Below are 26,580 nucleotides of genomic sequence, written 5' to 3'. Positions count from 1 at the left end.
AGGCAGAGGGGGAGCGAGCATTTAAGAGCCAATGGAGGCCAATGGATTTTAGTTTTAGATGAATTTTCTTAGCTTCGATATGTTTCCTCCATGTAAGTCTCCTGTGTAGGTGAACGCCAAGGTACGTTACATCGTCAGCTTGTGGAAGTGGCGTGTTATTCAGAGTTAGCGGGGGACACGTTTGTCTGTTAAGAGTAAACGTTATGTGTTTACACTTTTGCGCATTTATTTTTATACGCCAGTCTGATAACCACCTCTCCACTACCACGAGGTGATCAGCTAGTAGTGCTGTTGCCTGAATTGGACATTTGGACCGACTTATAATCGCGGTATCGTCTGCGAATGTGGAAGTAGTTAGCCGGACGTTCGTGGGAATATCTGCGGTGTAAAGGAGAAATAGAGTTGGACCAAGGGCGCTACCTTGGGGATCTCCACCCTCTATAGTGTAATCGTCGGATGTTGTAGTGTTGCATGTCACGGCGAATTCTCTGTTGTAAAGGTACGATTCAAGTATCATGTGAGTGCTTTCCGGCAGAATAGTTCTGATTTTGTGCATAAGGCCATTAAGCCAGACTCGATCGAAAGCCTGTGCAACATCAAGGAATACCGCACTGCAGTATTCTCGATATTCGAATGCAGACCGTATTTCCGTTGTTAATCTGTTGACTTGCTCTATTGTTCCATGGCTTTCACGAAAGCCAAATTGATGTGCCGGAATAACGTTGTGCTCTTTCAGATATGGGATTATGCGCGTCAAAAGGCATTTTTCGAGCAGTTTTGACAGACACGAGAGTAAAGTTATCGGTCTGTATGAAGCTGGTATTGTGTGATCTTTTCCTGGCTTTGTGATCATCACTATGGACGGCAGTCCATGAAGTGACGAAGCGCACCAGGAGAGTGTGCGAAGGCGACTACTATATATACACGAAGAAATGAAAATCTACTGTGATGGTCCGATCATAATGAATGATACACCTATCGAAAGGTATTACGAAAACTAACAGGATTGCATACCAAGTAAAAAAGTGAAAATTTCGAAATTTGGAGCTGTTGGGGGCGGTGGGGATAAATGCCCCCTCGCAATGTTTTAGTTGTATTCCTTTTGAAAATACCCGTCGAATGAGGGGTCATTTGTCAAAATCCGACGTTCAAAAGTTATAGCCAAAATAAGATTTTCTTCGTCTTCCCAAAATGAATATTTAATTCTGTTTGTCAGTTTGTCAGTTTGTCCAAAACATGTTTTTTAAGTTTTAAAAATTTGATATGCGTTCATCACATCGATATAAAAAACTTTTGTTCTACCACTTTTGGAAAAACTCGCTAGTTTAGCGAGTTTAGCTATAAATAGCTAAAATTTGGAAAGCCGTAACTTCTATACTACTAAAGCTACAAACTTGTGCTGCATCTCGTTTGAAAGGTATTTTTTAATGCTATAAACGCCTTCTATATGCAATTTGTGTATATGTAATAGTTAAAAAAATATGAACAAAAGACAATTTTTTAAAACTTTTTTTTTGTTTTTTTTTTTAATTTTTTACAAAAACGGCTCTAACGATTTTCTTTAAAACCTTAAACTGTATAGCCCTTGAGATTCCTTAAATTTTGGTATATAACACATTACTGTAAAAAGTCACGTTTAAAAGTTATTTTTATACGAAAATAGCCACTGTTGCCAGCTCGAACAATTAACGCTCCCTGAGTATTGAATTTTGTGGGAGGGTATCCGAACTGTATTTTAGGGTCATAGAATCAGGAAATTTGCACTTAAGAGTTCCATATAGGAATCTTTTGTTCTACGACTTTTGGAAAAAGCCGCTACTTCAGCGGGAAAAAGCTAAAAATAGATAAATTTCGTTAGTTTGTAAGTTCTACACTACTAAAGGTACCGACATGTGCTATACCTCGTTTAAAAGGTATTTTGAAATGCTTAAACGCCTTTTTAACTTAATTTGTTTAAATACAATGGCTTGCAAATTATGATTGACCAATTTTAATTTAAATGTATATATTAGCTCCTATGAGAGCAAATGTAAACAAACAAAAACTTCTGATATCAAATAAAAACACCTCTTAACGAGGTAAAAAACTAGTGACGATCGCACCTTCAACAGACAAAAGTTCTGATATCAACATTTGTGACGAAAAATTATTACACTCGTCATTAAATAGACTTTCTAATATTTTCTCATTCGGCACGCTGCAATAGAAAATGCCTGTGAAGGGAAAAAGGCTGGAATAGTTTGCTAGGGCGGGCCGAATGAGAAAATATTAGAAAGTCTATTTAATGACGAGTGTAATAATTTTTTGTCACAAATGTTGATATCAGAACTTTTGTATGTTGAAGGTGCGATCGTCACTAGTTTTTTACCTCGTTAAGAGGTGTTTTTATTTGATTATGATTACCGATTTTTTCCATTTTTTTGGAAAGTAGCCGTGTTAAGAAATGCTCTTTATTATTATAGTTTTCATTTAAATTAAGTCAAGATGAATTCAAATACTTGTACCCTTTATCATTTAATGTTTAATTTGAAACGATTACTTTGAAACGATTGCTGTGTAATCGATCACATACGATTATAAGCTCACGATAGGCTCGATAGAGTTGCCACTTTTGTACTTTCAGGCGAAACGGTTGGTACGTAGTCTCAGCATAAAAACTAATTTGTGTTCTAATTTAAGCCTTTAAAAACTAGATAATAAAACGCTTCACGCTTCGCCTTAAACGAATAAAGCCATCGTTTCGTACGACGCACGCCGCTCGTCGCACGCACGTACTGCAATTGTCAAGCAGAAAATAATTTGCGTTTTTATTATGTCTTGATCGGCCGCCACAGAAGTCAACATTTTTTATTATTAATCAAGTGCAAGCCCGCCGCACAAAAAACAATATACAAGCCTGCCGCCGGAATGTATATGTTTGGAAAATAATTTGACGCCGTCCTTCTTAAGAAATCTCAGTGCAAGCCCGCCGCACAAAAAAACTTGTACAAGCCTGCCGCTTGTATGTATGTATATGTGTAAGAGAAAAAATTTGACGCCATTTTTCTTAATAAGTACACACGACGCCGTTCTAAGAACTTGAAAAAGCCACGCCGAAATATACAGTTGAGAACCGTCAACAATTTTAATAAGGTGCATTATCATTGATTGCTCCAACGCCGCCTACACCCCACATGTGTATAATTATACTGTGAATGCCTTCACACATAAAGTCCAAACTGGAATGCCAAGAGAAAGCCAGCGTCGCAATAAAGGAAAGCCACCAGCCCGTCTAGGATTTGAAGACAAGATGTCAGGATCAGAGGATGAAACAGATGAAACCATAATCGAGCTCAACAAGATGGACGAACTTCAAGAGAAGCTGCGAGAGCTGGAGCTCAAATTTCAAGAATCGCAAAATCAAAATAGCGATCTTCGTTCATCACTGCGCCGCCTAACTAGCCAACATGAACATGAGGAACAGAAGAAAGCACAAGCACTGATTAGTAGTGAGCCACTTCAGACAAATATGGGTAAGTTAATGCCAAACTTCACTGCGACATATACTTTTCAGACGTGCACTTGCCATGCCAGCGGCAATTGCCAGTTTACAGCTCTCAATCCAGTCGTCCATATGTACCAATATCATTTCCGCCAGCCTCCTATAACAGTACCTATCAGGTCACCGCACCGCCGCCCACATCTGCTCACTCGCTCCCGATCTTCTCAACGCCTTCAACCTCATCGCAGGCCCAGCAGCCAGGCCAGCCGCATCTATATCAGCCGTATTCACGCAAGCTACAGGATCTTCCGACGTTCGATGGAACGCCAGAGCAGTGGCCAATGTTTCATGTAGCCTATAGGGAAACTACAAACGCCCACAGTTATACCAATTTGGAGAATTTGTCTCGCCTTCAAAAGTCACTGCATGGTCCAGCTAAGAATTTGGTAGCATCATTACTTATATATTCAAACAATGTCGAAACAATTATGCAAACATTAAATAACCACTACGGACGACCCGAAGTGCTAATACGAAGTCAGCTCGATAAAGTTAGAGCATTTCCGCCAGTTAAATATAACAAAATTACTGATATTATCGACCTCAGTGTCATGAGGAAGAGTGGGCCAAGTATATCATGGAAAGAGGAATTGTATATCCGTCAGTCAAACAATTTGCAGGATGGCTTCAAAACATTGCAAGCTATGTATCAATAGCAATGGGCAGTACATCGACGATGACGACCGAAAAAACACAGGAAAAGAAAAGTCAACCTAAACACATTTTCACAGTTGACAATAAACAGGAGCGTTCCCGCAAATGCCCAATTTGTAATCACGACCACAAGGTCTATCAATGCGACAATTTCAAGAAGAAGACCTTACCTGAAAAATGGGAAATCGTTAAGAAACAACGACTTTGCTTTGTGTGTCTTTGCCCGGGGCTCTCTATGCAAACTTGCTCATTCCGTAGAGAATGCAAAATCGATTCATGTCAAAGATATCACAATCGTCTTCTTCACGATTCAAAGAACCAATCCGCTAAGATTGAGAATATTCCAGACGAAACAAAGACCGACATAGTTTCTACAACAATAATGGATAATGAACCACCGAACACGACCCTTTTTAAGTTCGTGCCTATAACCGTTACAGGTCCTAAATCACAATGCACAATAATTGCTTTTATCGACGAGGGTTCAACTATATCTCTTATCGAAGAGGAAACAGCCGAATTGCTGGGTCTTAAAGGATCGAAAAGCCATATGACATTAAAGTGGATAGGTAACAAATCCACAACAGAAATGTCTCAACAAATAAACCTGGAATTACAAGGAAACCCTACAGGATCTCTATCTTTTTGCCATATGAAAAATGTAAGAACAGTTAAAAGGTTAATGTTACCATGCCAAGATCTAAATTTGCCAAAATTTTGTAAATATTTTCCATGCCTAAAAGATTTGCCTATTGAAAATTATACTAATGCTACGCCGAAACTATTAATAGGAATGCCCCATATCAATCTAGTCAGACCTTTGGAAATAATTAATCTAAATGAAAACTTCTCAGCTCATAGAACCAAATTAGGATGGATATTGTTCGGGTCGAACGAAAACAGACACAGCGGTGTAGTATGCCATGTAGAAGAATGTAAAAATTCAATGGACGACATTCAAAACATAATACATAACTTCATAAACATTGACCAGTTTGGGGTTAGACTAACATTACCGCTTAAATCAGATATTGACCAAAGAAGTGAAAAGATCTTGAAGGAGACGACAAACAAAACCGAAATGGAGACTGGGCTTTTATGGAAAACCGATATTATTAAAATGCCAGACAGTTACGACACGGCGCTACGTCGACTGAAAATAGCGGAAAGTAAAATGTCCAAGGATGAATGAAAAGGATATGCGCGTAAATTAAGTAAGGTAGAAAAAATGGTATTTGCCGCATTTCGCCGTCAATAATTTAAATAAAAATAAACTCAGACTAGTATTCGACGCCGCCGCCCAAATTAATGGAGTGTCACTGAACTCATGCCTATCAGCCAATCCCGTTGCCGTCTATACTGTTCAAGTTTCGTCAACGTAAAATAGGAATTTGTGCGGATATTAAAGAAATGTTTTACCGTGTATTCATCAGAAAGGAAGACCAAGATTATCAACGGTTTCTATGGAGAGATTGCGATACGACACGTTACGAGAGAACCAGACGTCTATGTGATGAATGTGATGATATTCGGTTCAGCCAGTTCACCCTGTTCAGCTCAATATGTAAAAAATCTTAATGCCGAGTTCTTTAAAAACGAGAGTCCCAGAGCAGTAAAAGCCATTGTTGATCATCATTACGTCGATGATTATGTAGACAGATTTGACACAATCGATGAAGCACATAACGTAATTAACAAGGTCGTACAAATTCATCTGAACGGAAATTTTGAACTTCGTGGATTCGTGTCAAACTCAAAGAAGCTTCTGGCAAGGATGAACAACTCACCAGAGATCATGACGTCGCCAACAACATTAAATCACTCTGAGCCGAACACTGAAAAAATACTTGGACTTCATTGGGATCATGGATCAGACCAGTTCTGTTTCATAGTAAAGTTTAAAGGAGTGCCGAACAACGTAGCTGAAGCAAAAATCACCTCCAACAAAGAGACAAGTTCTGTCCATGATAATGTCCATATGTGACCCCTTTGGATTTATAGCACCTTTTGTAATGAAAGCCAAAATCATAATTCAAGAATTATGGCGCCTAAATACAATGTGGGATGAGGTTATTCCCGAGAGCCTTCACAACGTATGGATTACTTGGTACGACCAACTGCAAAAGGTAAAAGACGTAAGGATTCACAGATGCTATCATAATAATATCACCAAACCTGATCTCGACTTGCAACTTCATATTTTCGTAGACGCAAGCGAGGAAGCCTTTGCCGCCGTCGCTTACTGGAGAGTAGGGGAGAGTGGGGGAATTTCGTCAGCATTTTTTCAAAGCTATTTTTTGTCCATCTTGAGACACGTTATCATATTTCTATTTTTATTGTTGAATGCGGTTAGCACCAAGCTTTAAAATGTGACATTCCCCTATTTTTTTAATTAGCTTGGTGATTTATAAAAAAATAAAATGTAAAACCAATATACTGGGGCAATCTCACCACATAGGGGGGTAAAATCACCACACAACTGGGGAAATTTCGTCACCTGAAAAATGTAGGGAGTTTAACGCCTGAAAATATGCTACACTGATCAAGCGTACCATTTTTGTTGACGTCCTATATTTGTTGCTGCTGTTGGTAGTCTGTTCGTTAGCCAGCTCGTCAAATATAAAAATATGTATTTAAAATAGGTGCGAATTTACCCTTAGCGTAGGGTGGCGAAATTTCCCCAGACCGTACTTTTTTAGAAATAATTATTTTTCTTGCGAAATTAGGCGCGAAGTTAAAAATCACTGACGCAGAAATGCACATTATAGCACTGTGTATTATATAAAAAATCGTGTATCTTATTCCTTTTGAATTGTGGCATACAGAAAAAATTTCGTCGAGAACTAAATGTAGCTTTTGAACTGTTAAAACACATTTAATATTATAGCTTAATTATCTTGGCCTTCTGTGCAAAACAAATGCATTGGTTGTGTCTGGCCGTCTTGAAGGACTAAAACAAAAAAATTATATATTTTTACGACTTATGGATTCCGAGATATTGCAGGTGACGAAATTGCCCCTGTGACGAAATTCCCCCACTCTCCCCTACTGTATCAGGAACAAGTGGCAATAGTGTTTGTGATGGGTAAGGCTAACTGTAGTCCTATAAAAACATTATCAATACCACGCCTCGAACTACAAGCTGCAGTCCTGGGAGTTCGACTTAAAAACGCCATAATAAATAACCATGAAGTCAGCCCAAAACATGTTTATCTGTGGTCGGATTCAAAAACTGTAATAAGCTGGATACAATCAGATAGCCGTCGCTATAAGCAATATGTCGCCCACAGAGTAACAGAAATTTTGGAAAGCTCAAAGATCGACCAATGGAAATGGATTCCCGGAACGAAAAATCCCGCAGACGCCGCCACACGCTTGTCCTCAAAGGCAGATCCAAGCGTCTGGATTGATGGACCTCCATTTTTATATCTCGACAGCTCCGAGTGGCCGTCACCACCTGATGATATAAAATCTCACAACCATGACAACGAATTACGTCCAAAATTTGTATTTACTATTGCGAGTCTATTCTTGGGTTCGCCGTGCCATCGAGCTGTTCAAAAATAAATCCTTTAAAAGGTATACAGTACTAACAGCTGAAGAAATTTGTAGTTATGAAAAACTATTATGTAAATCAGTCCAACTCGCTTGTTTCCACCAAGAAGTAACTCAGTTAAAGAATGGTCAACCCATAACCAATTCCAGTCCCATATGGAACCTTTCGCCCAAACTGGGTGACGACGGTGTACTGCGTTGGTCCTATGACAAAACGTCCAATTATATTACCCAAAACCCATAAACTGACTTTACTGATCGCCCAGCATCATCATGAACTGTGTAAACACCAAAATGTGGATACCATGATCTGTTCCATTAGACAAACATTTTGGATACCATCTATTTGCCGTTTAGCTAAAACTATTAAGACCAACTGTCAGTTATGCAAAAACTTATCCGCAATGCCAAAGCCACCCTTATTGGGACAGTTGCCTATGGACAGAGTTGCAGCCTTTGTCAGACCCTTTACGTATACAGGGCTCGATTATCTTGGGCCCCTATTGGTAGCTATTGGCAGGCGACGTGAAAAAAGGTGGGTAGCGTTATTCACCTGTATGACTACAAGAGCTATACACCTCGAATTGTCTAAGGATTTGTCATCGGATGTTGCCATTATGTGTCTCAAGAACTTTTGTTGCCGAAGAGGAGTACCAAAGAGAATTAGAAGTGATCAAGGAACGAACTTCGTCGGTGTCGGAAAAGAGCAATGGATTGAGGTGGTGGATGCGGTTGCAATGGAGAGTGGTCGCTGTGGTATTGAGTGGGTATTTAACACGCCAGGCAATCCTGCTGCTGGTGGGGCATGGGAGCGTTTGGTGCGTAGTGTGAAACGAATTTTGGCATTAACCCTCAAAGAAAAGGTACCTCAGGTTGAAACTCTTCAAGGTCTGTTAAATGAAGCTGAAAACCTTATTAATTCTCGTCCTTTAACACACCTACCGATCGATTCATACGAAGACGATCCGCTTACTCCAAATCATTTTTTACTTGGCTGCCCAAACCAAGTACAAACACCGGTAGTTGACGAAAACGTCTGCCTGAAGAAGCAATGGCATATCCGGCAGCAGTTAATGCACACCTTCTGGAAACGATGGATCCAGGAGTACTTGCCGACCCTAACCCGACGCACTAAGTGGTTCAACCGTGTGGAGCCAATACAAATTGGAGATGTGGTCCTGATTTGCGACGAGACCGATAGCCGTGGTGTATGGAGGAAGGGAAGAATCATTGAAATTCAATCAGCAAAGGACGGACAAGTGCGATCAGCAACGGTAAAAACTGCAACTGCAGTACTTCGAAGACCAGCGTCCAAATTGGCCGTCCTCGACGTCATTGGTGAATCTCAGCAGGCTCCTATTCACGGGGGCCGGAATGTTAAGAAATGCTCTTTATTATTATAATTTTCATTTAAATTAAGTCAAGATAAATTCAAATACTTGTACCCTTTATCATTTAATGTTTAATTTGAAACGATTACTTTGAAACGATTACTGTGTAATCGATCACATACGATTATAAGCTCACGATAGGCTCGATAGAGTTGCCACTTTTGTACTTTCAGCCGAAACGATTGGTACGTAGTCTCAGCATAAAAACTAATTTGTGTTCTAATTTAAGCCTTTAAAAACCAGATAATAAAACGCTTCACGCTTCGCCTTAAACGAATAAAGCCATCGTTTCGTACGACGCACGCCGCTCGTCGCACGCACGTACTGCAATTGTCAAGCAGAAAATAATTTGCGTTTTTATTATGTCTTGATCGGCCGCCACAGAAGTCAACAAGCCAAGTCGTGTAATCCCGTTAAAGAGTTTACAAATGACCTCAACTGCACAGTATGGGAGTTCAATTAGCATTTTCGCAGTTATTAGATCACCGCCTGGGGCCTTTTTTGATTTCAATTGCTCGCTGATGACTTTTGCAACTTCGTTTGGTTGAAACTGAATTGGGTCCGTCTCAGTTTCGATTCGAATTGGCGGCGGCGGTAGTGCGAATGAATTTGTTGCAGGGTTTGGCTGAAAGACATTTAAGGTGTAAAGCAAGCTCTGAGAGTCTCTTATGGGGATTACTGTTTCGGACGGCGCACTTAGATTTGGGTGGGCCTTCCACAAGGGATGCTTGGTGCTGGTGGGTGAATGTTTCTCAATGTACTGGCGTTGTGCTTCTACTTCTTCGCGCCTTAGGGCCCTGGTAAGTCTGCGACCAGCTTCCTTAAGACTTTGTTTCGAGGATGGCGATCTGCTGGTTTGCCAAGCACGCCTCAAACGTCTTTTCTCCAAAACAAGCTGTTCGATTTCCAAGTTAGTTTTGTGTTGGTGTGTGCGCCCATCCCTCCCTTGCGGTGTAGAGACTTTGGCTGCTGCGACGAGTACAGACTCCAGTGCATCGGCATAGCAGTCGATGTCCTCCTTGATGTTGAGCTGTGGAGTCAGTTCAATGTGGGAACTTACGTACTTTTTGAACTTCAGCCAGTTGGTTCGATGCGACGTCAGCCTCCAAGGGTGCTCGATTAATTCCGGGCTTTCAAGAAGAGTTATTAGCACTGGTGAGTGGTCCGATGATAGATCCAAAAGCGATTTTGCAGATATTAGATTGCGAGAAATATTTTTTGTCACAGCAAAATCAATTAAGTCAGGTAGTTTTCTAGGATCTGTAGGCAAGTATGTAGGGCTGCCTGGCGAAACGTAGTCCAGTTTGTTGCATGTCTTGATGAGTGCGTTATATAGTTGCCTTCCTTTGGGGGTCACAAGGCGGGATCCCCAGTGTGTGTGCTTGGGGTTGTAATCTCCTGCTGCTATGAATCGCTCTCCAAGTGAATTGTAGAAGTCCATGAATTGGTCTTCGGAGACTGTAAAACGGGTCGATGTAACTTGCAAATAACTTTTTGCAAACCTTTGGTGAAAGTGCTGTTTGATGCGGTCTCTTATTAAGATGCCGGTTCCGCCATGTGCTTTACCATCTGGATGATCTGTGCTGTAGAACGTGTATCCCCGTATTTGAAAATATATTTGCTGGTGAGATGCGTTTCTGCCAGCAACATAACGTCGATGTGGTTTTCGTTCAGAAACTGACTTATTTCAGGTATATGCCGTGAAACACCGTTGGCGTTCCACAAAGTTATTCGAAGACTAGGCATAGTTTATTTGGACTGCTGAGCTGCGAGTATTTTTAACAAAATGTTTTGGGTTTGCACAAGGGTTTGCATGGTGGTTTTCATGAAGGACATAAATTCCATCATATTATGTTGCAAAGTGATCATCATAGTTTCCATGTCACTTTGGGGATGTCCCATGGCCTGCGGGATGTTATCCATTTTCGGTTCTATGTGAGCTGTGCCTGATTTTAGAGCACTGGCGTAAGAAATGCCGTTGGTGGTAATTGAAGGGCCAAATGAAGACCTGGCTGCTTTTGCAAAGAAAACTTCCGGTGTCGTTTGTGATCTCATGTAATTGTTCTGTGTGTTCTGGTAGCGTGCCGTTGTCGTTCGTTGCATCCGTTTTTTCATCTCCTTGTAGACTGGACAGCCTCCGTAGTTTGCTGTGTGGTTTCCTTGGCAGTTTACACCCTTTTTAGTAAGAGTCTTCCTTGTTGGCAGGGCAGGGCTCGGAGTCGTGGATGGATTACTTTCAATAAATAAAAAATATAATATAGGTCGTTTGTTTTGTTGTTTCCTAAAAAAAAATGTATTTGTTGATTTTTACGGTTTTCTTTTAGCAAATTAGTGCGTTGCTTTTCAAGCGCCTTTGAGTGCCATCCCCAAATCAGTTCATTCCTTCAAAATTTGTTGATCAATTTACTAAAAGAGTATACCGCCGACTGAATGCGGTTTTATCCAAAAAAAAATCAATAACTATTAAAAAAAATTTAGACTCGTCCTGCGTGAGGTCGAACCGCGGTTTCCGCGGCTTCTAACAGCTAGGCCACCATACTAGAATACTAAAAAATTACACAACATTCCTGAAAAATAGGTATTTATTTTCTAGAATCAAAGGCGATTTTACTATTAAATCAAGAAAAAAGGTCGGAAAATATCGCCATTAATCCAAGAAAATATCGCCATTTATCCAAAAAAAATTCTACGACTCTTCTTCTTATTCATTTAAAAAAAAAAGAGAGAACGCTATAGTCGAGTTGGTGTCCCGACTATCTAATAACCGTCACTCAGCTAAAGGGAGTGCGAACGCTGTACTCGGTTTGGTGTCTTGGCTATCTAGTAATCGTAACTCAGCTAAAGGGAGTGCGAGGGAGATAGATATATAAATAATTTTGATTACGTATAACTTTTCAATGAATGTTCCGATTTGAAAAATGTCTTCTACATTTCGATAGGTATAAATAAATAAATGCAACAAAATTGCATTTATACTTCTCGGAAATCTTTAAAAGTGTGGGCGCCAGACAAGTTTTAAAATCGTTAGTGGGCGATTGTGGGCATAAGAGGGGGCGTGGCGCTCGGCTGAAATAAACTTGCGCTGCCTAGGAAGCCTAAGAATATGTGTGAAAAATCTCAACCTTCTAGCTTTTGTAGTTTCCGAGATCTCAGCGTTCATACGGACAGACAGACGTAAAGACAGACAGACGTAAAGACAGACAGACGGACATGGCTATATCGACTCGGCTAGTGACCCTGATCAAGAATATATATACTTTACAGGGTCGGAAACGCTTCCTTCTCCCTGTTACATACTTTTGCACGAATTCAATATATCCTTTTACTCTACGAGTAACGGGTATAAATATAAGGTTTAGTTGCCTTTAGTCAAATTATAACGTAGACCTCAAGAAAATAAGATGTGTGCAAGGTTTGTACGTCGCCTTGCGCAATGGGTCTGTCGTGCAGCGGTAGGACGTTAGACTCTAAACCGAGAGGTCGTGGGTTTGATTCTCGCAGTGACCAAAAGTAAGTTGTTTTTTCTCCTCATACTTATTTCTCTAATTTTTTTACAAACATGATTTTTCAGTTTTAACGCCTTGCTGTATAGGTTGGACCACCTTAACGCAGCTCCCATACAACGGTGTCCTCCGCCGGTGTTGTTTAATTAAAGCAGCCCCAGTTCCCAAATTCAGTTAAGCATGCACAACCACGTTTTTTTTTAAATTTGTCTAATCTAAAAAAAAAGAAAATTCGTCCTTACTTATAGAAAAATACACCTTAAATTTAGGACAAATCACCCTAAAAACAGGAAAATATTTCTCAATTCAAGAAAAATCACCCTAAAAACAGGAAAATATTTCTCAATTCAAGAAAAATCACCCTAAATTAAACCAAATTTCAATGGGGATTTTTATACCCTTGCAGAGGGTATTATGATTTTAGTCAGAAGTTTGCAACGCAGTGAAGGAGACGTTTCCGACCCCATAAGGTATATATATTCTTTATTAGCATCACTAGACGAGTCGATCTTGCCATGTCCGTCTGTCCGTCTGTTTCTACGCAAACTAGTCTCTCAGTTTTGAAGCTATCGGCTCGAAACTTTCCCAAAAGTCTTCTTTCTATTGCAGGTAGTATATTAGTCGGATCCGGCCGGATCGGACATCGATATCTTATAGCTCCCATAGGAAAGATAAAAAAAAAAGTTAAAAAAATGCTAGCTTCGGTATTTTTTGAAATATTAACTTCTACTCTTGTGAATGTTATTTTTTAAATATTTATGAATTTCGAATAAAATTTAGAACAAATCGGGACACTATATCATATAGCTGCCATAGGAACGGTCGGAAAATTAAATGCAAATTAATAGGAAAAAGATTATTGCTTCGTTGGTTTTTATTGTATTATCTTCTACTCTGGGATATGACTCTTTTTAAATATTTCCGAATTTCGATTTTAATTTTATCAAAATTGAACTACTATATCATATGGATGCCTCACGAACGAACGGAAAGTTAATGAGAAATAATAGAAAATGTAACAATTGTAATTAATGGGAATGATCTGCATGGGTATATAAGCTTCGGGTGTCCGAAGCTATCTTCCTTTCTTGTTTAGAACAATGTTTCTAAATCCACTGGTGAAAAGTCAGTTTTTTAGGGCGATTTAGGGTAAAAATTTCTATGAGTGCATCTGTAAGCCATCACTGCTTTAAATCTAGAGTTTATCCCAATAAGTCATAGTATTTTCCCATAGTGTACAGCATATTAAATCGGTTTTTTATGTAACCTGATGTGATAAGCATAACATTCTTTATTGTATTTCTTTTGGTGTTCCTATTTGATAATGTTATATATTTAAATATTGATGAAACAAAGAACTCGATCGCTTATACACACGTCATATGGTTTTCCGTTTGGAACCCACATGAATATATGTCGAAGAAGTCCTTATTCTGCTTAAGACCCAGATAAAAGACGTGCTCGGCCAGATCCTTGCCAAACTCGCAAAAGTTTTGGGCATAGAGTGTAAAGAAGATGCGTTTATTGTCAAGATGGTATTTCTGAAGGATACCGTTCTCCTGATCGTAGACCCCATTGTTTTGTGGTGGTGTGTTGGTCCAAGCGCTGTAGTCTATCCAAGCGGCTCGGAAGCTCTTAAGGTATATTACGGCCAGCATTCTGGCTTCATCCAGCACGTTGACGAATTGCGGCAGCCTTAGACACTCTACTTCTTCGCGGAATCGCGTAAAATCGCGCTGACGTTCCCGGCTGTTGAAAAGCATCATATACAAGTGCACGGCAAACGTAGAGTAGTAGTAGGACATGGGCTTGTTCCGGCTCTGAAAGAGGTACATGCTCCAATCCAGCATTGTGCGCTGGACACCTAGCTCGTAAGTCGAATTCTGCTTTCGATACAGCTCAAGGTTTCGAATGTTGTGCTCGTAGCTCTCCCGGTAGATACGCAAGTCTCGGTACTCCCGACTTAGATCTCTTGCGTGGAAGTATACGCGTGGCGTTTTGAACTTCTGCTTGTAAGTTGCCAGTTTGTCGAGAATAGGATTGGACTCTCTATCTTTTTGCAGCCTGGCCACGAAGCGGTCTAAAATGCCAAGAAAGTCGTCCAGCTCGTGGGATCCCCCATTGACGATGTTTTTTGTAACAATGTACCCAAATAGTGGCTTGAAGTATTCAAAGGTTTCGCGATAGCAGTCATCCAGCGCGTGCTGCGAGTTGCAGGAAATGAAGAAGTCCATCATTTTCTGCTTTGCCTCAAACTGTTCTGGGTCATTTTGAAGCTCGGTCAATAACTGCATAAGGTCACTCATCTGAGGCATGTGACCTAAGATTTGGAATTTATATTAGACACCCTCTTGGCACTCCATATCAACATACCCATGATGGAGAAGAGCGGCCGATTGCGACTACAGACGTAGTCAAAGTAACTGTCGCATGCATATTTGTCGGTGTTAATTGAGTTCTGCATGCGAGCCGCCAAGTCCTCAAGCTCCTTAATCCGCAGCTCCGATAGGTGCCGCACATATCCAACCTGGCAATGCCCTACGCCAGCCGACAACCACAAAATTAGGGCTACTGACGCGCCGAACTTTAGATTTGAGGCTGTCATCGAACAGATCTGGTTGTGCTTTGCCAGAATCGCTTTTTCAAAACCACTGGAAGCCAAGCTTCTGACCGAGGCTTGTCAGCCCCTGGACGGATGTCGAGTTTAGTTGCACAGTGGTTGTTGACATATTAGGATATCGGGTCAAGTCCGGTAAAAAAAAATCAGATTTGTCTCTTATGCAAATTTGAATTCCTCCCACTTTTATAATATACGTACTTTACTAATTTCCAATGGGACTACTATTTTACACTTACTGTAAAGTTACAAAAGTTTTTAAATACAGAAGCTAGCATCAAGACTAGTTTCGTTAAAATATTCTTATTCTTAAAAATAAAAATGTATAATAAAGGCGTTTAAGACGTTAAGGGTAATTAGTACACAGAGAGAATTTTTCGTGAACGTTGCACACAAATTAAGAATTTTTACTCAAAATAAAACTTGACTCACTTTAAGTGCGAAATACTCACTTTCAGTAGAATTTTTTTTAAGTAATATACCTTGTAATTGAGTCTTTTTAGAGTTTTTTTCTCAAAAAACGGGGACAAATAAGGGGGAAACATTAAGGATAAAGTATTAGGCTTTTTTATCAAAACTTGACCACAAAATCAGTACTTCCTCAAATTGAGAATAAAATACTTAATTTGAGAACGTCAGTCTTCTTGAAAAATGCTCTCTGTGTAGACATCGTATTTTAGGTGAAATCGTTTTTTTTTAATACGATTTAAAGCCACATTTGATTGGTTACAAATTTTATTTATTAAGTTATAATTAGATTTTGGCCAAACTTAATTGAGGTTTTTGTACAAAAATCAAATGTGGCTTTAAATCATATTTAAAAAAAACGATTTCACCTAAAATCCGATGTCTAGTAATTACATAAACCTTTGGAAGTTAAATATAAGATTCTTTTCGATTTGTACTTCAAGAATTTCGAAATTTTTTAATTTTTAAGCAGTGATGGCACCAATGTGCTTTACTTAATTCAAGCTCGTTTTATACCCTTGCAGAGGGTATTATATGCCTTTTAAAAGTGCAATAATGCCTAGCAGAATTCATTATGAATTTTTGTTTAATGTAAAAGTTCTGAATAGTATTAAAAGTATTAATGGTTTCAAGTCATAATGAGTTTACTTGATACATTTCTTTAATTAGAAAAAAAATAGTCGTCAGTTGGTCAGCTAAGTAAGGAGTCTCTATTAGCCGAGTCACTTGACTATAGCGTTCTCTCTTTTTTCTATATGTAATATGTAACGGAAGCCTTTTTTGTCGGATTTCTATTTTAAGTGGTTGATTGTCATTTTTAAATAATATTATTAAATACTCTCTTAAGTTAAGACTGAACCTTGTTACACAAAGAAAATAGGATTTATTTAAAAGGTCGATTTAGTTACAGAACAGGGCTGAAGCATTTTATATGTAAAATGCTTCATACAAATTTTTTTACATAATAATAATACAGTGTGAAATTTAAAATGCGTACACAAATCTTATTTTACTTATGACTTTTAAAATGTTGTATTTCACCATTGAAAATGTTTTCACCATGTTCCTACACTTAAAAAAAAAGTCCCAACTATACCATATAGCTGTTATAGCAAAAGTAAGGCGGTATATAATTGAATCATATAGCTACCATTGGCACTATTTGTTTATAAACAATCTTGAGGTTTATAAATCGATTGCAAGGTATATACGCTTCGGCTTGCCGAAGCTAGCTTCATTGCTTGCTGTAACTATGTGAGTGCCCGTTGTGAAGTATATTTCCGAAGCGATAAGCATGTCAAGCCCTATCAGAAAAGTTCTCTCCCGCTGTTTTCCTGATTGCTTTATTCGCTTAATATGGTGGTTTAAATTGTTGACAAACATTACAAATCAACTCTGGCCTTTGCGTAGACCTCAGTGCGCCGCTGCTTGAAGATGGGGATTTGCCGGCGCACTTGCTCGACAATGTCAAAATCTACAGATGAGGAAGTGAGTGGTAAGCCTTGCAATGTTCGCTGCTAATGGCAGAGCACTCACCGATTTCCTCGACAATGAACTCGCATCCCTCGCCAGCCTCGCGCTGCACCTGGGCCCAGGGATTCACGACCATCGAGTGTCCGTAGGCCACGTAGCCCGACATGTTGTCGCGAGCAGGAGAGCACGTGACCACAAAAAGCTGGTTGTCGGTAGCCCGGGCCCGTTGTAGAAGCTCCCAATGCATCGGTCCCTGGCAGATGCAGAACGCGGACGGGTAGACCAGCATGGTGCAACCTAAGAGGCGTATTTATTGAATCCAACGGACAGCGGCCGATAAATGGGCTCACCCATGTTCCGGTAGATCCTCGCCAGCTCCTCAAAGCGCTTGTCGTGGCAGATACCAATGCCGACCTTCTGCTGCCCAATCTGTACAACCGTCAGCTCTGATCCCGCCGTCAGGACAGCCGCTTCATCGAACGCCACGCCTCCAGCATTGGCGGGCTCAATGTTCATGGTGAAAAGGTGAATCTGCCAGTACCAGGTCAATATGCCACTGTTCATTCATTTTTCTTAGCTTACCTTGCGATGCTTGCCTATAAGGGTTCCATCGGGCGCCCACACGGTGCACGTGTTGTACAGTTGGTCGCCCTCGCGCTCCACGATGCTGCCGCCGATTATATAGATGCCTAGATCGCTGGCCAGCTGCGACAACGCCTGGCAGGTCGGACCTTCTGGCACCTTCTCGGCGAATTTCGGAAAGTGGTCTTGCCCGTAGGGTGCATTGAAACTCTCCGGCAGAATGGCCAGCTGCAGCTGCGAGTTGTCCACCTTTAGCTGCCTTATACTATCGGCCGCCCGACGCACATTTATGGCGACATCATTGCCCACAGGAAGCTGCAGTAGTGCGAGTGTAAGCTCTGCGAAAAAGCAAAAAATGTTATTTAAACATACAGATCCCCTTGCTCCTGGCAAGACTCACTGTTAGACATTTTTATTGGATGCAGCTTCGCTTATTGACTGAGAATTTCTTACTCTGGACTAGCGGGCTGTGTATTTATAGGAACCCTAAAAAGCTTCGAAAGGTTTCAGCTATGTAGTCACTGATCGTTTAATAATATAATATAATGTTGTCAGAGATTAAAAGTTTGCTTTAATTGTCGAGGAATATAAACGTTTTCTTTTTTGCATTCTAAGATAAGAAAGGAGTTCAAGTATTGGGAATAAGGTCAATCACACGGGACTATGATCACTAGGGCGGTCCACAAAATGAAATTCTATTCTCACTCCTTAACATGGTATATATGGTATAAAGTAAGCAAAAAATGTATGTAAAAACAAAAAATTTGTATTCGAGATTTAGACCTTGCGAAACGTCTGCAAAGTTTGCTTTAAGATTACTCATACGACATGTATAACAGTTCGAAATTGGGCAAAAAAAATCGATCTCCCATTTCTTGTCTTGTCTAATTATGAATTTCGTTGGAATAATTGGTAAAAAAACGGGTGCGTCTCATAACGCCCGGTGTCAAAATGTTAAAAACTTAAAAAATTAAACTCGAGCATTTGGACCATAGAATAACCATTTACCGAAAAATCATCTCGATCGGAGCAGCGGTTTAGATTTTTTAAATCGAAAAGTTAATTTTAAATGTAGCCCCCAAATTATGGGGGATATCGAAATTGCTTTTAGATTTCTAATTGGGTCCTTTCAAGACCTAAAATTCTGCAAAATTAAAATTTCGAAATTCCAACCACTTCAGAAGTTAAGCTTAAGTAAATATAATGATTTTTTGCTCTAAATATGGATATTGGAGCTGTTTGGGGCCACTGGGGGGACATGTCGGACCTTAGTGGGCGCCTACGCCCCCAATGGAATACTGTGAAAAAATTTGGCTGCTGTAGCTCTTATGGTTTAGGCTGTGGTCGTATCCCCCTAAAAATCGGTCTTTCATTTTATAATCTTTAGAGATTATAACACCGGGCGTTATGACATGCACTCAGCTAAGGGGAGTGCGATGGAGATGAATATATAACACTTTTTTGATTGCGCATAACTTTTTAATAAATGGTCCGATTCGAAAAATGTCTTCTACATTTCGATAGGTATAAATATACACAACAAAATTGCATTTATACTTCTCGGAAATCTTTAAAGGTGTGACCGCCAGGCACATTTTAAAATCGTTAGTGGGCGATTGTGGGCGTTGGAGGGGGCGTGGCGCTCGGCTGAAATAAACTTGCGCTGCTTAGGAAGCCCAAGAATATGTGTGGGAAATCTCAACCTTCTTGCTTTTGTGGTTTCTGAGATCTAAGCGCTCATACAGACAGACAGACGGACATGGCTAGATCGACTGGGCTAGTGATCCTGATGAAGAATATACATACTTTATGCCGAAAAATGTTGTTAGCACATTGCAGGGCCTTTAAAAAGTCCGTTGGTTTAATAAAAGGTAATATGAACATATTTATATATTTAATAAAAACCGCAATTGATGAAAATCAAAGTGAAAAATATTTGGATTGAATATGAAATCTATTTCAATATAATTGTAGACCAAAAATACGGTCAGTACCAAATTCCACCCAGAACGGATTGACATAAAAATCTAGAAAAATCACATTAATTACTAAAATAATTAGGAGCCGCTTAAGAGTTACTTTTTAAGCCTTGTACTCAGTTCGGCTAAGAGTTTTACCAGTCGAAAAATATTAATCTTTTAGTGTGACCGAAGTTTTCGGATTTCATCCGCAATGCATGTAGCATGGGCTTACTCTCAGCAAACAAATCAACTGGCGCCAATTTTAAAATATTACAGAACGTTGAGCCTACCTGGGTCGCAAGCTTTAAATTTGCTGTTAGAATGGCGATATGTATCGCAGCAACTCCTACAGGCGGTTTTCCATTGGTTTTTGGGGTTTTCATTCTATTTATAATATGTTATTGGCACACCGGTTTTGCACAAACACAGCCAAAGATCAAATTTTTTATTCTTTGGGCCGCGGCTAAAGGCGTTCATCGGAATTCATCCGCTAAATCTAGTATTTTAGTGGTATTTTCTTACTATTTCCTTAGCTCAACTGAGTACCGAGGTGGGAAAAGTCCCCGGCTAAGGGCTTTAGCGACCTATTTGCCTCTCGCTTACTCCTATGCTTAGCTAGCAGTTTTCGTCGTACTGAGTACTAGGCTTTAATGTAAAATTTCGTTTTTGATATGTTTTTTGAGGGACCATATATTAGAATATGTTTGGGAACAAAACATAAAACCGCAAGGAAGATTGCAAAAAAGTGTAAGCGTATGATATTCACACATATGAGCAATGAATTTAGTTTTGTCAGCAAAATTTAGAAAGCTAATTTTACACTTCAGTTCCATTTTTATAAGGATTTGGAATAAGTATATGAAAAACTAAATTTAAAAGTAAAAAAAAGTTTCAAAATTAAATTTTTTTTTTATGTATTTGATTGTTTTACGTACGTGGATAGACTGCGTCTACTTAACCTGCCCTCCCTCAAGGATCGTCGAACCTGCCATGGTGTTATGTTCCTGCACAAATTAATTACTGGACTTGTAAATTCAAGCTACCTTCTTGGTCAAATTCGTTTCTCCATTCCTGTAAGGTCTACTCGGCACTTTCGACCAATTGCCCTCGATATTTGTAAAACTAACTTTCAGTTACATGATCCATTTCGCGTTTTATGTTCGCAATATAATGAACTGTATTTTTTGATATTCTCGGAATGCTCTGTTAATTAAATTGTAACAAACATCCTAACTTACCTGTCCTTGCCCCCTTCCACTTGATGTGAGTAGGGTACTATGTTTATGTTGGCAGATATTTGCTAACTTTAAATAAATAAATAAATAAAATACAAAAAAAAAACAAGAAAGGAAGCTAACTTCGGCCAGCCGAAGCTTATATACCCTTGCAGATAAAGTATTGCTCACTCGGTGCAGTTCCAGGGATTCCAGATTCAGCGTATATATTTTAATTTTGTTTATGTTTATGTTTGTTATAGTATATAGTCGAATATAGTATATATAGTCGAAAACGCTTCCTTAAGCCTAGTACTCAGTACGACGAAAACTGCTAGCTAAGCATAGGAGTAAGCGAGAGGCAAATAGGTAGATAAGGCCTTTAGCTGGGTCTTTTTTCCACGGCGGTACTCAGTTGAGCTAAGGAAACAATAAGGAAATACCAAAAAAAATACTAGATTTAGCGGATGAATTCCGATGAACGCCTTTAGCCGCGGCCCAAAGAATAACAAATTTGATCTTTGGCTGTGTTTGTGCAAAAGCGGTGTGCCAATAACAATTTATAAATGGAAATAAAACCACAAAAATCAATGGAAAACTGCCTGTAGGAGTTGCTGCAATACATATCGCCTCTTCAACAGGGAATTTAAAGCTTGCGACCCAGGTAGGCTCAACGTTCTGTAATATTTTAAAATTGGCGCCAGTTGATTTGTTTGCTGAGAGTAAGACCATGCTACATGCATTGCGGATGAAATCCGAAAACTTCGGTCACACTAAAAGATTAATATTTTTCGACTAGTAAAACTCTTAGCCGAACTGAGTACTAGGCTTTAGCCGAACTGAGTACTGGGCTTTAGCTGGGACTTTTTTCCACCGCGGTACTCAGTTGAGCTAAGGAAATAGTGAGAAAATACCACAAAAATACTAGATTTAGCGGATGAACGCCTTTAGCCGCCGACCAAAGAATAAAAAATTTGATCTTTGCCTGTGTATGTGCAGAAGCGGAGTGCCAATAACAATTTATAAATGGAGCTGCTGCAATACATATCGCCATTCCAACAGAGAATTGAGAGCTTGCGACCCAGGTCGGCTCAACGTATTGTAATATTTAAAACTTCGGTCACCGAAGTTTTCGGAGTTCATCCGCAATGCATGTAGCATGGTCTTACTCTCAGCAAACAAATCAACTGGCGCCAATTTTAAAATATTACAGAACGTTGAGCCTACCTGGGTCGCAAGCTTTAAATTTGCTGTTAGAATGGCGATATGTATCGCAGCAACTCCTACAGGCGGTTTTCCATTGGTTTTTGGGGTTTTCATTCTATTTATAATATGTTATTGGCACACCGGTTTTGCACAAACACAGCCAAAGATCAAATTTTTTATTCTTTGGGCCGCGGCTAAAGGCGTTCATCGGAATTCATCCGCTAAATCTAGTATTTTAGTGGTATTTTCTTACTATTTCCTTAGCTCAACTGAGTACCGAGGTGGGAAAAAGACCCAGCTAAAGGCCTTATCTACCTATTTGCCTCTCGCTTACTCCTATGCTTAGCTAGCAGTTTTCGTCGTACTGAGTACTAGGCTTTAAGACAAAATTAGCGATCAAAACATTATAAGTTCCTCAAATTATGACGAGGGCTGCATAGTAATCACTGCGAATTTCGGCAATTAAGAGTAAAATAGACAATATCTCGGGAACGGCTAAACCGATTTTGATAAAACATTCACCAAAATGATTAGCTTCGAACGAGCGTTAGTGGTCGAAATATTACAAAGATTATAGCTTAGTAGAAAATAAAAGTTTTAAATGGCCAGTGCTAACTAGCGCCAAATTCTAGAATATCGAATGACTATCGATGTATTAGTATGGTTAGTGTCTACACTACGTGCAGAAATAGAAACATGGGGCACCCGATGGCCGTGGGCGGCAATTGCCCAAACAGATTAAATGTTTGGCAATTATCTCGAAAACTGACGATAATAATTAAATGAAACTTTTATTATAGTTAGTTAATTTAATTTCTGATTTTCTGGGATACCGTACTATGTGGAGCACGCCCTGTGAAAGGAGAAATAATTCATTTTAAGTTAGCGTCGAAAACAGGAAGCACCCGATGGCCATTGAGGGCATTTCCCCATGCCGCTAAACTGTTGGACAAATATCTCGAAAATTGACGATAATAATTGTTTGAAACTTTTACTATAATTAGTTCACTTAATTTCTGATTTTTTGGGATACCGTGCAACATGGAGCACGCTCTGTGAGAGGCAAAAATAATTAAGGGGGATTCCCTAAACTGTTGAATTGCTGAATTGTTGAATTTTGGTCAGCTGTTAATCAGCTGTTCCATACAAAGTCAACTTTCAGAAATTTTAGCAATTCATCAGCTTCGGGGCTGCTGAAAATTTTGTTGAATTGCTGAAAAGCCAGAGTTGTCACCTTTTTTTAAAAGTCGTGGCAACTCTGTAACATTTTAGTATCACCAGTACGAATTATTTATTTTAAAATCAACTTAGAAAGCATATTTGAGGTACTTTTTACCTTGGTAACACTTTTAGACAGTAACTAGCAATAATAATTCAAATTTTACATGCTTTAAGTTCCGTGAAATTTTTCAACAAATAACAGCTGTTTGAAAATTCAACAGGAACCATTTTGGGTCGTTCCCTTAATTGCTGAAATTTTTTGTTGAATTTTCAACAATTCAGCAATTCAACAGTTTAGGGAATCCCCCTTTAATTTAAGTTAGCGTCGATATTGAATTTGTAAGTCGGTTGTTGTATCGGATACTGCGGTTCATGTCATAGCTGGCCATGGTTCTTGTACTGGGGTTGGCGGTATTCTAACATTCGTTTAAAATTGAAACACTGTTAGGCGATTTTCTCGAAAACTGACGATAATTTTTTAATAAAATTTTCAGGGAGCATAGCTTAATTAACTCCCCGTCAAACTATAAGATCGAAATTGTGGAGCACGGTCTGTGAAAAAAGTTATGGATAATTTCATTTTTAAGGACTTTTTTTGTATGGGCGGATTCAGAGGTTGGTCCACTGTTAACTGATTTTCTCAAAAACTGACGACATTTTTTGATGCAATTTTCCTCAAATATCCTTCAAAGGACGACCTTTAAGCTAAGCTAGCGCGCATTGTGGAGCACGCTCTGTGAGGGGAGATATTCCCCAAAACGTGGGGACCTGATTTTTTGAATGCATTTTTTTTTCACACTTCCGAACATCGGCCAGACTCGCGAATTACCTAGATCTAAAGAGAATTTCTTTCTAAACAAGTTTGCAGTTAAAATTGTTCGATTTGGCCCCCAGAAGCCCCAGAAATCAAAAAATAAAAATTGGCCCCGTGTTCCAGATTCCACCGTTCCGCTATCGCCGCTAAAGTCACCGACGCTAACTTGACGCACATTTGAAAACGATGCATTTCTGTGTGGAATATTCTAAGATCCCAGATTCAATATTACCCTAAGCAAAAATCAAAAAAAGACTTGTATTGATCTTGTATCTAATAATTACTTCCAAATTCTATAATTTCCAATAAATCGTTATCAATTCTTGAGAAAAGTTTAGAAACAAATCTTCCAGAAAGCTTCGACGAAGTTGATAAATACCTAAAATTGGAAGAAGCCAAATCTTTAGGCTCACCTTCATGTATGCCTACATGCAACCTTTTAGAATCAATACCAATTTTTCTAAAACAAAAGCGCCTTTCCAAGTCAACAGACATTATTAAATGGTGGTCTGAATCTTCCGATAAGTTATCAGAGTTGTTTACAATTTCTCAAGTGGCCCTATGTGTCCCTGCCACGGAAGTGAGCGTAGAGAGGTTATTTTTCGGCGTTAAGTTTATCATGAATCCGCTCAGAAACCGTTTGGACTCGAAAACTTTAAACGCAATCATGCGTTTGAGAACCAATCACATGTTTTCGAAATAATTAACTTTTTCTCGTAAATTTATTTTCATTATAAGTATAATCATCTCTATGATTTGGATCCAAAATCACTTGAATTAAAGTTAATGTTAATGTGCCTTCAAATAAAGTTTTTGTTTTCTTAATAAATGTATTCATTGCCATAATTAATTGAAATTTCTTTAACTGTACCGGTACGTACCGGTACCAGAACCGGAACCAAAACTTCAATACCAAAATTGATCGTTTACCGAATGAGTCGATTCGGTATGGGACCAGTACCGGAACCGGAACCGAAATAAGATTCGGTTTGATTCCCTGATTTTAATACAAATAAAGATTTGGGTAATCTAACACACACATAAATGGCTAAACAAGAGTATAATCCTTGAACCCAAGAGAACAAAATGTGAATGTACACTCAAAAGAAAAAACAGCCCGAAATCGCCATTAAATCAAGAAATTTGCCATGCTTTTCAGTCGATGGCGATTTATCGTATTTTTTACCCGTTACTCGTAGAGTAAAAGGGTATATTGTATTCGTGCAAAGGTATGTAACAGCTAGAAGGAAACAATAAGTGTAGACCAGGAGACGAAGAAAAAATAACAAAAGCATCTACAAAATGGTCAATTAAAAACTGTAGGTCGTTTAACACCATTCAAGACATTGGTTTAAAGAAACTGTTTTCGACTTTCGTGGACATTGGAGCTCGATATGGACCAAACATTGACGTTGAAAAAATTATACCGGACCCGACGACATTGTCGCGAAATATCACCCAGATGTACGAAAAGCAAAGCCTTGACGTGACTGATGAAATAGCCAAGGCTAAACCTACCGGATATGCAATAACCTCTGACTTACGGACCGATAACTTTTTAAAAAGATCGTACATCTCAATTACGAACCAATCACTATGGACGGCAGTCCATGTAGTGACGAAGCGCACCAGGAGAGTGTGCGAAGGCGACTACTATTATATAGCCGCAAAATTGAAAATCTGCTGTGATAGTCCGATCGTAATGAGTAATACACCAATCGAAAGGTATTGCAAAAACTTAAAGGATTGCATACCAAGACTTTAAGAAAATCAATTGGCTTGGGAGAAAGAGCGGTGAAAGTGAAAGTGTGCAAATTTCGAAATTTTGAGCTGTTGGGGCCGGTGGGGATTAAAGCCCCCTCGAAATATTTTAGTTGTCTTTCTATTGAAAATACCCGTCGAATGAGGGGTCATATGATAAAATCCGACGCTCCGTTCAATTATAGTTATAGCCAAAATAAGATTTTCTTCGTCTTCCCAAAATGAAATTTTAATTCTGTTTGTCAGTTTGCCCAAAGCATGTTTTTTAAGTTTTGAAAATTTGATATGACGTTCAACAGCTCGATATAAGAAACTTTAGTTCTACCACATTTGGAAAAGTCCGCTAGTTTAGCGGGAAATCAGCTATAAATAGCTAAAATACGGAAATCCGTAACTTCTATACTACTAAAGCTACAGACTTGTGCTGCATCTCGTTTGAAAGGTATTTTTAAATGCTATAAATGCCTTCTACATGCAATTTGTGTAAATGTAATAGTTAAAAAGATAAAAGCAAACGAACCAGTAAATTTTAGGTAGCGTACTTATTTAGTCGCATCTGAAATTATTTTTCGTCACAAAAGTTGATATCAGAACTTTTGTACGTTGAAGGTGCGATCGT

The 26,580-nt window shown here is 39.2% G+C and overlaps 3 protein-coding genes and 1 long non-coding RNA gene across 4 annotated transcripts; 2 read left to right on the top strand and 2 right to left on the bottom strand.

The window, feature by feature from the left end:
- Positions 1–4,976: 4,976 nt before the first annotated feature.
- Positions 4,977–6,447, top strand: LOC138913389 (uncharacterized). The gene is made up of 3 exons (XR_011419103.1): positions 4,977–5,409; positions 5,475–6,321; positions 6,404–6,447. It is a non-coding gene; the product is annotated as an uncharacterized lncRNA (long non-coding RNA).
- Positions 6,448–7,247: 800 nt separating this feature from the next.
- Positions 7,248–9,281, top strand: LOC138913388 (uncharacterized). Its single transcript, XM_070216991.1, has 2 exons — positions 7,248–8,638; positions 8,711–9,281. The coding sequence occupies exons 1-2, from the start codon at positions 7,957–7,959 to the stop codon at positions 9,151–9,153; spliced, it is 1,125 nt and encodes a 374-aa protein (XP_070073092.1). The 5' UTR covers positions 7,248–7,956; the 3' UTR covers positions 9,154–9,281.
- Positions 9,282–13,882: 4,601 nt separating this feature from the next.
- Positions 13,883–15,282, bottom strand: LOC108054213 (uncharacterized). The gene is made up of 2 exons (XM_017137076.3): positions 15,018–15,282; positions 13,883–14,964 (listed from the first exon to the last, which is right to left on the bottom strand). The coding sequence occupies exons 1-2, from the start codon at positions 15,247–15,249 to the stop codon at positions 14,012–14,014; spliced, it is 1,185 nt and encodes a 394-aa protein (XP_016992565.1). The 5' UTR covers positions 15,250–15,282; the 3' UTR covers positions 13,883–14,011.
- A 1,774-nt stretch (positions 15,283–17,056) lies between these two features.
- Positions 17,057–18,301, bottom strand: LOC108062165 (omega-amidase NIT2-like). The gene is made up of 5 exons (XM_017148723.2): positions 18,185–18,301; positions 17,785–18,122; positions 17,553–17,733; positions 17,266–17,499; positions 17,057–17,203 (listed from the first exon to the last, which is right to left on the bottom strand). The coding sequence occupies exons 1-5, from the start codon at positions 18,192–18,194 to the stop codon at positions 17,112–17,114; spliced, it is 855 nt and encodes a 284-aa protein (XP_017004212.1). The 5' UTR covers positions 18,195–18,301; the 3' UTR covers positions 17,057–17,111.
- Positions 18,302–26,580: the final 8,279 nt, after the last annotated feature.

Source organism: Drosophila takahashii, chromosome 3R, assembly GCF_030179915.1.
Source record: "Drosophila takahashii strain IR98-3 E-12201 chromosome 3R, DtakHiC1v2, whole genome shotgun sequence".
Lineage (NCBI taxonomy): Eukaryota > Metazoa > Arthropoda > Insecta > Diptera > Drosophilidae > Drosophila > Drosophila takahashii.
This window is presented reverse-complemented; position numbering and strand designations above follow the sequence as displayed.

Excerpts from the sequence above, each read along its gene's own strand:
- LOC138913388 (XM_070216991.1), top strand. The coding sequence starts at position 7,957 with ATGACAAAACGTCCAATTATATTACCCAAAACCCATAAACTGACTTTA. Across the intron at positions 8,639-8,710 it reads TCAGGTTGAAACTCTTCAAG|ACGATCCGCTTACTCCAAAT; the intron begins GTCTGTTAAATG and ends ATTCATACGAAG.
- LOC108062165 (XM_017148723.2), bottom strand. Across the intron at positions 17,500-17,552 it reads GAGGATCTACCGGAACATGG|GTTGCACCATGCTGGTCTAC; the intron begins GTGAGCCCATTT and ends TACGCCTCTTAG. Across the intron at positions 17,204-17,265 it reads GTTCATTGTCGAGGAAATCG|ATTTTGACATTGTCGAGCAA; the intron begins GTGAGTGCTCTG and ends CCTCATCTGTAG.
- LOC108054213 (XM_017137076.3), bottom strand. The coding sequence starts at position 15,249 with ATGACAGCCTCAAATCTAAAGTTCGGCGCGTCAGTAGCCCTAATTTTG. Across the intron at positions 14,965-15,017 it reads GCCGCTCTTCTCCATCATGG|GTCACATGCCTCAGATGAGT; the intron begins GTATGTTGATAT and ends TCCAAATCTTAG.